This window comes from Terrapene carolina, unplaced genomic scaffold (assembly GCF_002925995.2).
Source record: "Terrapene carolina triunguis isolate 2854851 unplaced genomic scaffold, T_m_triunguis-2.0 Scaffold62, whole genome shotgun sequence".
Taxonomy (NCBI): Eukaryota; Metazoa; Chordata; order Testudines; family Emydidae; genus Terrapene; species Terrapene triunguis.
The window spans coordinates 56,873,653-56,887,648 of NW_020664413.1; the positions used below are offsets into that span (position 1 = coordinate 56,873,653).

At 40.6% G+C, this 13,996-nt stretch overlaps 1 protein-coding gene and 3 non-coding genes across 4 annotated transcripts in view; all 4 read left to right on the top strand.

The window, feature by feature from the left end:
- The window catches only part of NOP58 (NOP58 ribonucleoprotein), a 34,643-nt gene that overhangs the window by 5,556 nt on the left and 15,091 nt on the right, over positions 1-13,996 (top strand). Inside the window, exons 2-10 of the mRNA XM_026647682.1 lie at positions 962-1,038; positions 3,414-3,466; positions 5,484-5,608; positions 6,581-6,717; positions 8,000-8,064; positions 10,353-10,487; positions 11,462-11,607; positions 12,670-12,796; positions 13,792-13,955. Coding sequence (XP_026503467.1) covers positions 962-1,038; positions 3,414-3,466; positions 5,484-5,608; positions 6,581-6,717; positions 8,000-8,064; positions 10,353-10,487; positions 11,462-11,607; positions 12,670-12,796; positions 13,792-13,955 — 1,029 coding nt within the window. The remainder of the gene's footprint in view (positions 1-961; positions 1,039-3,413; positions 3,467-5,483; positions 5,609-6,580; positions 6,718-7,999; positions 8,065-10,352; positions 10,488-11,461; positions 11,608-12,669; positions 12,797-13,791; positions 13,956-13,996) is intronic.
- LOC112119171 lies at positions 3,744-3,832 on the top strand. The gene has a single exon (XR_002909094.1). It is a non-coding gene; the product is annotated as a small nucleolar RNA SNORD70 (small nucleolar RNA).
- Positions 11,707-11,791, top strand: LOC112119188. The gene has a single exon (XR_002909097.1). It is a non-coding gene; the product is annotated as a small nucleolar RNA SNORD11B (small nucleolar RNA).
- On the top strand, positions 12,981-13,066 carry LOC112119175. The gene has a single exon (XR_002909095.1). It is a non-coding gene; the product is annotated as a small nucleolar RNA SNORD11 (small nucleolar RNA).

Below are 13,996 nucleotides of genomic sequence, written 5' to 3' on the forward strand. Positions count from 1 at the left end.
CGCTGCTGGATCTCCCTTTCCCCAGAGCTGACAGGCTCATCGCTGGAGCCCTCCGACAGCGGGGCTTCAGCCATGAGCCCAGCACCGTCAGCCCTGGGGTGAGAGGTGGGGTGGCTCCAGCTGTGAGCCTGGCATGGGGCTAACAGGCAATGTAAGTAATACAATGTCTACATGGACACTGCATCTCCCTAACTACATTGACCTAAGTGCTATGCCTCTCGTGGAAATGGAGTTATTAGGTCAGGGTAGTGGGCAAGTTACATTGGCAGGAGAAACATTGTAATGTAGACCAGGCCTTAGTGCACTGCAAATTAAGTGAACGCAGAATACGGTGGAGTAGTTAGTATAACTGTGATCTCAGCCCACCTCTGCCCCCCTAAAGGATTTCTTTTTGAGACAGCAAGCTGAAATATCAGTCTGTTAATCAATTTACTCTTGAGGCTGTATTGGTATGGATGCATTGTACTGCAAAGAGGGGGAGCTCTGTTTTAGAAGTAGCCTCTTTCTTCCTCAAGGAACTTGAGGCTCTCTATGAAGGTGACTTGTTTTGTATTTATTTTCCCATTGGTGGTGGTGTCCCTGATCAGCTGGTTAGTAAGTTTGGTCCCAGGTCACTGGGGATGAGACAGATGCTTTTAAGTCTGGTTCTTAAAAAAGAGAGAGAGAATGCAGATGTTCAGAGAGGGCCTGCCTTTATTGGAGGGCGAAAAACAATACAGTAGCTGTGTTCCTGCTGAAAGTAAAACGCTGTTAACATGGTTAAATATTGGTGGGGCAGAACTGGAGAGAAAATAGTAAGTAGTGGTCACAGACTGGATGGCTAAGAGCTAGCCCACTTACTTAACTAACATCAGCTTTCAGGCAGGATGCACCATAAAAAGTGGGGTCACGGTTTCTATACCGAACAATGATCCCAAACATCTTTAAATATTTGTTTAATGATTCCATTTTTTATCCACAGGTCCTGGATGAGAAGAAACTCCAGGAAGTTGACAGTTTATGGAGAGAATTTGAAACACCTGAAAAGGCAAATAAAATGTAAGCAGTTTGAGGGGCTGGCAGCCTGGCTTTGGAAGATAACTGCATGTTCAGATCAAGGAGCTAGGCCCTGCGTTGTTTTTCAGTATAGTTCACAGCTTTTAAATATTAGAAGAACGATCTGACCCAAGAACAAGGGGAGATCAGTGGAATTAAAAAGTGAGAAATTCAGAACTGATAAAAGAAAATGCTTTTCCCCACAGTGTGTAATTAAACTGTGAAACTCACTGCCACATGAAGGCGTTGAAGCTGAAACCTTAACGTTCTAAAAGGGATTGGACATTTATATGAATATAAAGAATATCCTGAGTTTGACAAACTTTTGGCAGGTATATTAAACTTCTGTCTTCAGGGGTTAAGCCAGTCTCAGTATTAGAGATCAGGGTGAAACCTAACATGGGTGGGTGTGGCTGTGGCAGAGTATCCTACATCTGCCCACTGCAGGCTTTTTACACCTTCCTCTGAAATGTCTGATGCTGATCACTGTCAGACAGGATACTAGCCTGAATGGACTTTGGTCTGATCCAGTTGTGAAATTCCAATGTTTCTGAAAAGATGTTTGTCTCACTCAGCCTTGCAGCATAAGCCTTGAGCTGCTGTTGGAGATGACGCAAGTGCAGTTTAGTAAGTTAGGAGAGGGTAGCTTTATCTGTGACCTTGCTTCTGTTACAGATAATACAGCTTTTTCTGACACAGATTAATCAGGATTGGACTAGAGTCAGAAATCTAGGTCTGGAGATAATTGTCCTGGGTCGCGATGGCTTCTTAAGCACAACTCTTTAGATAACAGAGAGGAAGATTACACCAGGAAGAGGAAGTTTGGCCTGGGGAGGTGACACAGCTGATGTAGCTGGGAACTGTCCATAGGCTACTTGGACCTGGTAAACTGATGGGGAATAGAAAATCCTTCCATACACTTGTGAATGTCAGTCGGTGTTCTCATACCCTTTCCCCAGAGCCAGTGATATGCATTTAGTGTGCCTGTTCTCCACCTTACCTTTCAGCCTCAACAGTGTATTCTTGGTGCATGCTCCCAGCATGGCTGTTCTCTGTTTCTCACCCAGAAGGGCAGGGTTTCCCCAGATGTCTGCTCATGTGGAGAGGCAGGGAGGAGTCAAACACCGTGGATTCTGGCTCACACTTAGGAAGGGAAAATGTGGGGCCATCTTGTGTTCTCATCCCATATCCTTCCCACTTGCTCTGCCACCAATTTATTCCTGCCCCATTATCCTCTCTGCAGTCCCAGACCCCTTATCCCCTAATTCCCCATCCAAGCGAACGTTTGTATGTATAATTTGTTTTCTTTTCAAAAATGGTTTGAGAGCCTTTTGAATTTTCTGCTATATTCAGATTGTTTCCTCCAAATAAAAAACAAAACAAAAAACACAGATTGTAGGTACATGCCTTCATTCCCCCCTCCCAGTTTTCATCACGGCCAAATTAAAACGTACAGTGCCAGGGTGTTGCTCAGGTTTGATGGCCGTAATACATCCCCTTGACTCATACAGGTTTGTGAGTCATCACTACCTACCACACCTCTTGGGCATTGTTTGCACATGCGCAGTATAATCCATTTGGCTTTTGTGAGTGTTAGGAATGTGCCTATCTGAAGAGCTAAACTTTTTCATATGCTGTTTTCAATATTGTTCCTCCAAGGGGTAGTGGGTGCCGTGCAAAAGCAAAACAGAGAAAAAGTAGAATCTGTTAATTTTAAGAAAAGTTGTTTTGGGGGGCCTGTATCTCAGGAATCCCTTCATCAAATGACCCCAAATTTGGATGTCTAGCCTGTGCCCCCATGAGAGTCTGTACATTTCAAGGAAATCCAAGTAACTGGATTGTAGAGCTCTTAGAAGAGTCAACCTGGAAACAGAAAGAGTTTCGTAACCTCAACTCTAGTAGAGCTGGTGCTCTGCTATAGTAGAGGCAGTATATTCCTTGCTTTTACTAGTTAATCAAAGGAGTAGTGTTAAAATCTGAATAGTTGGTGTCTTAAATATGAATTGCAAAACAAAAAGATGGTCTCGTTTTTTTCAAATTTTTTGTATGTATTTTTTCATTAGAAATATTAGATCTTGATTTCTCACCTCTTTGGAGATCTCTAGCAAGATCTTTGGGGGACTTGGGTGATGAAATAACAGGGGTCTGAAAGCTGATCTACAGTTCCAAGACTCGAACTCCCTTTCCCTTCATTTGGAGGTTGGGAGATCTGAAAATCAAACTTCAGCCTCCTGTGATGTTCTAGGGAAGTAGGGACCTGATATTTATGATGGGAGTTTGGGAAGTTAAGACAGATGCTATGCATCATAAAGGAAGAGGGAAGGACAGGGCTACTCTATTGTAAACTTGAATATAAAAATAAATTTCCTTTCCCCTAGAGTGAAATTGAAACACTTTGAAAAGTTTCAGGACACAACAGAAGCCCTTGCTGGTAAGTAAAGCTGAGAAAGTTAACTCTGAACTTTGCAGCTTGTTTTTTTCTGAAAAGAACTAGTCACATACTTTCATTATATGCCCCATACTCTCCTCTCACCCTCTTATTATTTCTTCATTGTTTATCTTTTAGATTACATGTGCTTCAGAACAAAACCATAAGTATTTGTTTTCTCGGGCAGCTGCCGTGCCTCTGGACACTAGATAAAAATATTGAAATCTAGTTATTTGCTCCTGTGTTTATGGTCATGAGTACACAAATCAGTAGTGAATAGAACCCTGTTGTCAATGATGCATTGGTGTTGAAACTGAATTCTAATGATTTGATTCAACATTTCGTCACTACCACTGAGACAACAGATAAAATGCTAGTAATAGCTACATTAGGGCTGTTTACTCTGCACTTCATGGAGATGTATGATGGATATGTTTGTGTATTTGATAAATGCCTATTTTTCTAAGATCATGACTTCCTGAATTATTTGTAATCACATGCAAAACCTGCCACTTGAGTGATTCTTAGGAATTAAGCACAGAAGCATTATAGGCTCTGAATAATCTGAACTGAAGTGATAGCTTATATTCTTCTAATAGTTATTTAGGGGTGGCCTGACTCATGTTCTTGAAGGGAGTGTTTTTGTGTCTCCATAACAGTAAAATCAGTTGATAAATGTCAAATGTAGTATTTTGGCCAAACAATGAGTCTCGCTACATTAGAGTTGTTAGGATCACAAGTACAAAAAACAAAACAAGGAAAGTACAGGAAAGGAGACCACCTTTAAACATGGGATGGAATGAAATCATAACTGAGATTGAAATTACTGTTTTTTTCCCCACCTACATTTGTGCACACTATCTAGAATGAGTGTGGCCTTGTTATAGCACTAGGTGCCAGGAATTCCTGGGTTCTAACTGTTACTGTGATACAGAAGAAGCTCTGTGACTTGGGCAAATCACCCAGTTTCTCTGCCTCAGTTGAGGAATCTGTGAAATCAGGGATATTTAAACTACCCAGCTCACATGATTATTGCTAGGATGGATTTGTAAATTGTTTTGAAGATAAGTGATAAATATGTAGCTAAGCATTATTTAAATATCAAATGGTTTAAGAACTATCTGTCAGATTTAAGGTTACATAGCTAATGTCCCACATAGCAAGGGTGAGAAGGCATTTATCACAGCAGTTACATTTGTTCTTCCATTTTTCTTTCTTTCTTTCAAGTTTTTTGAAATAATGGGTCACTGGGTTCTGCTTCATACGCTAGGCTGGAAATGTTGTACCAATCCCAGAAGGTCAATGGAGCATGAAGATAACTTGTCAAGGGAGTTGCATAAGTGACCTCTTAAAATATGTCATGTGGGTTTGTGAAGCTTTTACAGATTTATTTATACTTTAAAATAAAGATTCTTTTAAAACTCCTCAAATCCACATCACATAACTTAAAAAGGGCTGTATCTGACTTCTGCCATCCGCACAAATTGGCTTCATGCTTCAGTGCGCTTTCCTGGATATTGCAACATCATCATCAGAGAGTATATACTGGACTATTGCCTGTGGTGGGAGCTGGTGATATATGACTTCATGAGGTCTGAAAAGTCAATTGGGCATTGGGTAACTCAGTTATATGCTAAATCTTCTTAGAGTCGCTTCTGGGGGTGTTCAGTACATCTCTAAAGTTGGTGGACTGTTATCTTTAACAAAGTTGTCAGAACTAGGAGTCAGTCTTGGTGATTTTCCATATATAGGGAGGAGGGAAAAATTAGAGGAGAAATATTCTCAAATTAAGAACAGCAAATGTACTAACATTTTATGACATTTGTTTAAATGACTGCAAGATCAAAAAATTTCAACTGCAATTTTGGTTAGTATAGTAGCTTGCAGAGGTGTGAATGTAAGTGTACAGCCTTGTGTATCAAGTTGGACATGGTATTTTTAGTACCTGTTAGATTTTAGAAAGGTTGGTTGGTTTGTTTATTTATTCACCCGCATCTTCGTTCTCTTCTTCCCTCTACAGCATGCACAGCTCTGGTAGAGGGCAAGCTCAGCAAGAACTTGAAGAAAATTCTAAAGAAGATAGTGGCAAAAGATGCCCATGAACAGTTGGCCATAGCAGATGCCAAACTCGGAGGTGTCATAAAGGTGAAAACTGACTGCTTCTCTAATTTGGTTTTATTCTGCTGAGATGTTATGAAGAGGGGCCTCTGTATTTTGTGGTCCTGTAGTCATGGATTGTGCTGCAGATTATGAGCTTTCATTAGAAAAAAGTTTCTAGTTCTGAGATGGAAAGAGAAACTTTCAGATGAATATAAGTTGATAGGATGTTGTCTGCTCTGCAACTGGACATCCTGAAACTGCACTCAGGTGTGCACACTTTTTGTTGTCTCAGTGGGGTATCAAGTGTGAAAGCAGACAGCATAAATATAAATTGTTGCCCTACTGATCTTATTTATAGAAACATCCAGGTTGATGTGGTTGCTCACTGTTGGTTGCTTTGGCAAGTGAGGCAGCTGCTTATTATAAGGGTAGCTGGGAGTTCACATTCCCCACAGCACCCAGATATGTGCATGTATTCTCCATGTATTCTGAAAGGGGGGAAGTATAGAGGAGATACATTAGATTTATATTCTAAAATCCTCATTTGTCTCCGAGATGTCAAAACCCCAAACCATCTCACATTCCTTCCTTGGAACCAGAGCCAGCTACAAAACCCTCCGCTTCCTACTGTGACCTGTTCGATGGCACAGTTGTGGGTTGTTGATAGAAAAATCTGCATAAAAAGTAGTGTGCAGTGTAGAACTAATCAGTTACAAAATCCTGGTGTTGCCCCAGATCTTAGGGGCAGAGTGCACAGGGCCTTACTTACAAGTCTTGTTGCTCCTGATACCAGGATGTTAAAGTGAAAAATACGTATGATGATTACAGTGCTGGAAATCCTGATGTTTATTACCCGTGAAGGTTGTCACTACTTCTGACTTTTTTTTGCCTAGCATAAATGGGTAACAAGTACACCTTAGTAGGAGAAAAACTATAAAGATAGTAGTATTGAAAGAGAATTTGTAAGAGGATTTGATTTAACTTGGTTAACACCTAATATCCACCTTAATTTTATAGGATAAACTGAATTTAAGTTGTATTCATAGCCCAATGGTTACTGAACTGATGAGAGGAATTCGTTCTCAAATCGAGGGGCTTATCACTGGCCTTCCATCGCGGGAAATGGCAGCTATGTGTTTAGGATTGGCACACAGGTGAGTTGCCATTGAAGCTGTAGTTCAGTACTTTCCACCGGCTTTATTCCATTCCTGCATTCTTGGACACCCAAAACTCCGTTTGATATCAGAGGGAGTCTGGGGGGTGAAATGAATGCAGGATTAGGCCCAAAGTCTAAGCACATTAATTTTGGTCAATCTTGCTCTAGAAGCAAGCTCTTACAAGGTGCACTGTGTTTAGCACCACAGGTTCAAGTCAGACCTCTCAATATTTGCTGTAGCGTTAACCTGAGTTGAGTAGTTTTTTCTTGTATATTATGTACGTAATTGAATAGTATCTTTAAAATGCAGTCATTGGCAGTATGAAAATGAATTTTACATTAATTCATCACCACTGAGGTATCTGATACTTCAGTGCTTAATGTAAATGTTGGACTCAGTGTTTCATGGATATATAATTTATATCTCCATGTACATATCACAGTGGTACATAATATAAACATTAAATAAAGGCAGAGTTCTTGACTGTAGATTTAAGCAGAGCAGTAGCTCTGCACACAGCCCTGACAAGTACACAATTAGGTGCTAGAAACTTGAGTTTCAATCCAGACTCTGAGAGAAATTCACTGCATGGCCTTGGGCAAGTTGCTGAACCTTTCTCGTTTACTCTTCTAAAATGGAGATTGTTACCTTCCTTGCTGGGGTAATTGAGAGGATTAATGTTTGTGCAGCTTTTTGAAGATACAAATCCCTATGTACATGCAGAGTTTTATTTTGGCATAATCCAAATGTGTGATGCAAGATCCTAGAATGTATTTTAAAAGTATAGATGTTGGGCTTGTGCTAAAATGAGGTTAGAAGGACGAGGGAAGTTTATCTACAGTCATACTCCTGAGTTTCACTACTTTATAGACACAGTTTCCTGTGGATCAATCCCAACCACTGCAAAACTGGAAATACTTGCTCTATTTGTTTTTGTGAAGAAATTTGCAAAAAGTAATGAACAGCAAATTTCCTGCCACTGTGTTCATGTAGACTACGCAGAGGGACGGCCAGCCAGCCATGCTTCTCCTTTCTGGTGCCTTGGTTCAGCCCATCATACTGGGTACTGTGTGTGCTGCCGTTGTTATGGGACCAACCAGCAGCAGTGCTTCTCCAAACTTCCCATTACATCCAGCAGAGGCCAGTCCTTAGCTTTAAATTAAGCAAGTGTGAATGAGTCTACAGCTGGACTCATTCATGCAAAATAAAACAGGTGGAGAATATGTTTTTTGCAGTGGAATGCCAGGGGTGCAGCTAATAACGATATCTTTGTTTTTAGCCTCTCCCGATACAAGCTGAAATTCAGCCCAGACAAAGTAGATACAATGATTGTCCAAGCAATCTGTAAGTATATTCAGGATTTCATCTTTAAATATTCTGCTGGGGGCAGCTAACTTTTATCACTTATTAAAGTGTGCCCTTTTCAAGATTTTTGCTAGTGTTTTAGTATAACAGGGCAGTTTGAATCAACCCAGCAGAAATTTTAAAAACTATTGCTTATGAAAGGTGATACTGTAATTTACATCTCAAATAGTCGGAGAGGGTGGTATTAAAAGGTGAAGACCTCTAGTTATCCAGAAAACAGCTATAGCAGATGCAGTGACAGTTCAAGCTTCCCATTGCTTCAATTCCTAGTGTGACTCACCCTGACTAGTGATAAGAAGTTAATTGTTCCCCTAAGAATTTGGTCCTTGGTACCTCTGCTGTGGGTGCTATTTGTGGTGGTAGCTTGTGTGAAGTGAACTGAGACCACAACGCAGTAACAGTTTTAAAGATGCGTGAAAATAACTATAAAAGGTAGTACCACGTTCTGCATCGTGGCTTTTTTTTTAAGGGAAACAAACTAAAATTTCTTTGGCAAATGGAAAATAGAATATCTGGACTAATCCTTCCTTTTCCTTGAAGAATGCATGTTATAATGGAGTTGCTCAGTCTCAGGCAGTGGTGAATGGAATAGTTCAGTGCTGCAAATTCCATGCTCTGTCATGGATGGAATCTTGTTGAGCTGGATATAATGATTGAATTCACAATTTCATCACTACTGCTGAGACAGCAGATGGGAATGTCCTTATGGCATTACAAGAAAATGCTTGTAGCCTTGGGGCTTTGTAACAGTATGTGCAGTGGGTGTTCTACCCTGCTGTAATAGAAATAAGCTTATAGCTCATATCTGCAGCACTGGAGTAGACAGCGTATTGCATTAGTTCTAGGTATGTTTATATTTTCAATAAGCTTAAAGGGTAATTACAGCTGAAAAGAATTTTTCTGGGCTGAAACTAAATCTTTTCAGTTTCTTTCATTATTGCATTTTTGGGGGGGGGGGGGGGGGGGCCGGCTTTGGGGTTTTTTTTTTAATTCAAACACAAATTGTAACTTAGATTTCATATGGAGGTAGGCATACTTAGTTTACTATGCATGTGTAGTAACTTTAACATACTGCATCACCTCCACACTGTTTGTATCTACGTCTGGTTGTACGGTGCCTCACACAGCAAGACCCCAATCCTGATCTGGGCCTCAGGGTGCTACTGTAACTTAAATATCAAATAGTCGGACAGGGTGGCTTTTGACATCTGCATCCTGTTTAAAGAAAAAAAATGGATTAGAGGGCTAAGATTTACACCTGAAACACAATCCCACCAGCAAGTCACACATCCACCATCTGGAATGGATGACTCGGAACTCGCAGATAGCCAAACTGCTGCTTTTGTTTCCCTATAATCATCACTGTTGCAGGAAACTGTTCATATGCAATACATTCAGTGTATGACATGTGAAAGAGGCCCATCATTTGAGTGGCAGGTCCCTGTGATGAAACCTCAGGCCTTACCATCATGTTAACTAATGGCTCTTTTATGTTGTTGTGAAGATGATAAAAGTTTGGCTTAAAGCAGAGTTTTGACAAAATGAACAAAAAAACCAATTCAAAATCAAAACTCATCCTTGTGCTCATATGGGATTATTCACTGCTCGAACACTGCAAAACCTAGGTGAATTGGGATGAGTTAAGAATAGAATGTTAGTCATAACCCTAAATTCCCTATGTGTTGGATGTTTAAATTGAACCTTTCCTGGTTGTAGCTACCTATGGGAAACACATTAGCACCAGTTAAACTTTCAGAAAATCTGTTCCAAAGTGGCTTTTTACAGAAAATCCATAGCATGTATGTTGCCCAGTAAAATTAACAGTGGAATCATTGAGTGAGGAACAGGTTTGAAGGATTTTCATCAAACTGTGCATTACTAAGAGGTAACTTTCAATTTCTGAGCCTTGTTTCTGTGGAAGATAAAACAGCTCTCTGAAAATGCAGGGTTGCATTAGCATCCTTAATTCTGGCATGTCCTGACTTTTGAATGTTTGATTATGCAACCTTAATGTTCTTTTAACGTAGTGTGTAATTTGATCTATTTTGTTTGCAAAGTACATTTCTTCACTGAAACAAATCCTTCAATGATTTTAAAATAAAATGACGACCAACCTTGTCACAGTACATTGGTGTTTGTATTTGTGCAAAGGAAACATTGTGGAAAAATACCTTGATATTTCCCTTTGCAGTGTTCATTACATCTGACTTTAAAATGTTCCCCTTTAGACTATACTTTTTTTTTTAACATGTCTGTCCTGTCTGCAGCCCTTCTTGACGACCTAGATAAAGAGCTGAATAACTATATCATGCGCTGTAGGGAATGGTATGGCTGGCACTTCCCTGAACTAGGCAAAATCGTCGCAGATAACCTAACATACTGTAAATGTGTGCGGAAAGTTGGTGAGTAACAATTTTGAGCATGCATGGGAGACTGTTGAGTATTAGTAGTATCAATCGCAACTCAGTAGCGCATTGTGGGCCAGATTTCCTGCTGTTCACTAACGTGCAGGCCATTTCACCTGTTCACAATCCTGTATCATCTCAGTGACACTCTAGAAAATGCCTATGTGGGAAATTGATGTTAGGAAAGTAATATAATTTGGCAATAGTTTGTTGTAATCTAGCAGTTGGAAACAAGGAGAGCTAGCACTGGCCAGCTCTCCCAGGACCACTAGGAAGTGCTCTGTAGACCACCGTTAGTCCACAGACCACAGTTTGGGAATTATTGCTTAAAACTGATATATATAGAGAGAAACATTTAGTGTTTTTTGGTGTTCCCTGAGACCACAGCTGGCTTATATTTACTCCTTGGAACAGAAGTAACAATAGGTTTAATCTTGTGGACATCTGCATTTCAACATCTAGGCATGTTTTTTTCCCTGTTGATTTGTACAGTGATGTGGTAGCTTTGCAGTTCAGAGAGGAACTTAATTGTTACTTGTAGGTCATGTTTTCTTTAATTTTTGTTGCTCTCTTCTGGGCTTTCTCCAATTTGTCCACATCTTGTCCATAATTCAGTAAAGAACTGGACAAACAATACTCCAGTTGAGGCCTTATCAGTAGAGTGGAAGAATTACTTCTCCTGCCTTGCTTACAACACTCCTTCTAATACATCTAAGAATGATGCTTGCTTTTTAGCAATAGTATTACGTGGTTGTCTCATGTTTTGTTTGTGATCCACTAGATCCTTTTCTGCAGTACTTTTTCCTAGGCAGTCATTTTCTCTTTTGTATTTGTGCAATTGATTATTCCTCCCTAATGGGTAGGTGTTTCCATGTTGACACAGTTGGCTCTTACCTCTTTATACTCTCTCTGTTTTTGATTTACTTGATCTTCTTTCTCCTTTTCTCCCCACCTTCAATCTTGTCCCGCAGGAGACAGAAGAAACTTTTCTACCTCCGACCTCTCGGAAGTCCTGCCAGAGGAGATTGATGAGGATGTGAAGGCTGCTGCAGAAATCTCCATGGGAACAGAAGTATCAGAAGAAGACATAAACAATATACTGCATCTCTGTGACCAGGTATATATACATTTAGAGCTTTAATTTAAGATGTGTAGCAATGTGGGCTGCTTCTTCTGCAGACAGCTGTTTTCCTATGGTTGCTCCAGCACACTTTCTTAATGGCCGTGATGATTCCTGTATTGTTGCTCGCCTGATGTACAAACATGAGGGCGCACAGTCACTACCTCATCTGATGCCATCTTGGATTGCTGACATGGAGAGGAGACGGAGGTTATTGGGTATGATTGTGAGAGGAAGGCTAACATATATTAATTAAAAAGTGCTTGGAGATCCTTAGAAAGAAGTATGCTATGTAAATTCTACGTTTATATAGCCCCTTTCATCTCCGTTTCAAAATGCTTTATAAAAGTGTAGTGCTAGCCCCATTTTGTAGATGGAAAACTGAGGCCAAGAGGGTTAATCTTGCTCCCATTCTCGTAAAAGATAAAACTCCCATTTCAGTGGTGCAGAGTCAGGCTATTTGTTACGTACCCAAGCCAACACAGTCAGTGACAGTGGTAGGATGAGCAGTAGAGAGTTCCTGGCTCTTAATCCCAAACTCAGTCTGCTGCATCACGCTGACTGCCCATTGATACACTTTAATTTTTTGTGTCTAACAGTCTTTGAAGTAAAGAATATCCCATCTTAAGAGAATGGTTACAGATATTTGTGTTAAAACGGAATGTTCCAGGTTTTGTATTACAGAAAATAGCCTCAGTAATTGTCCTTCACTGTACTTGGCATATTGGGGTTTTACTGCTAGTAGTAGCATAGTGAAGAGAAATACAAATCCTATGCATTGTATTCTTATGGATCTGCTATGAAGCTGCCCATATAAAGCTTTCAGGTAAACCTCACTTATGGCTGTTAGGATTTCACACCCTGTTACATTTCAGTCTGCTATAACTCACTCACATCATAAATTTGAATTATACAATTATAATTCAGTAATACAATTACAAATTCACTAACAGCCTCCTGACTGCAATCCTTGGTGCTTGACACACACATTAACGCTTTTACAGTTGGTTGTTAGCTGTTAGATTGCTTTAACCTGATCTTCCGCTCTGTCTGTGCCAGGTGATTGAGATCTCAGAGTATCGAACGCAGCTGTATGACTATCTCAAGAACAGAATGATGGCCATTGCACCTAACCTCACTGTTATGGTCGGGGAATTAGTTGGAGCGAGGCTTATTGCTCATGCAGGTAGGTCACTTTGATCAGTATATAGCAAGTTAGATGTGAACTGGCTTCACAAGATCAGTCCATCAACAGCTTTCCCTAATGACCTGGTCAGTTGAAAGAATTGTGCTAAGCTCTTGACGTAAAACATTTTGCTGAAAGCCAGAAGAACCTAGTGTGATGTCAGAATATTGGCATGAGCACAGAAGTAGTCGATGATGATTCATTTTTCAGTTTGCCTGACTTCTTTTCAGAATATGAGGGCAACTTAAGTCACTACCTCTTCTGAGACGTTTTCTGAGCCTGTTGCCAACAGTTTGGTCACATCTGAGTTAATCTGTTAGGAGGTTGGGCTTAAGTTGATGTCAGACTGACTTGAAAAGTGTTAGGTTTATTTCACCTTCTCAAAGTGTAGTGCCAGCTACAGATTGTGCTGTCAGCATTCTTACTGCAGAGTGCAGTCAGCACTACCCATTAATCCAGTGGGATGTTTTGTGTCAAGTCAGTCTTCCCACCTCCTTTCCAAATGAAACCTGGAGATACAGAATTGGTCTTAAGCATTGTTACTTAAGTAGTAGAGGATCAACACCACTTCCCCTCCCCCTCGAAACTAAGGTAAATCATCTTATAAATCCTCCACCATCAAAGCTTGAAACTTGTCTCCTACCTTCACTCATTTCCTAGTATCGGTCTCAGACTTGTAAAGGTATGTCCACACGGCAATAAAATACCAGTGGCTGGCCTGGGTCAGCTGACTTGAGTTTGTGGGGGTCAGGCTGCGGGGCTATAAAATTGCAGTGTAGATGTTTGGGCTCGGCTGGAGCCAGGGTGCTGGGTCCCACGGGGTTTCAGAGCCCAGGTTCCAGCCCGAGCCTGAACATCTGTACTGCATTTGTATAGCCCAGCAGCCCAAGTTAGCCTACCCAGGCCAGCCACTGGTATTTTATTTAAGCATAGCATACCCTTAGGCTGTTCATATTCTGATTAAACTGATAATGCTGTGACTTTTTCTGCCCTAGGTTCCCTTTTGAATCTGGCTAAACACCCAGCTTCCACTGTTCAGATTTTGGGTGCTGAAAAAGCACTTTTTAGAGCCCTGAAGACTAAACGGGACACACCCAAGTTTGGCCTGATTTATCATGCTTCCCTGGTGGGACAAACTTCTACAAAAAACAAAGGAAAGGTGAGTTGCTGAAATGATTTATCTTGCTAATTAGCTTTTTC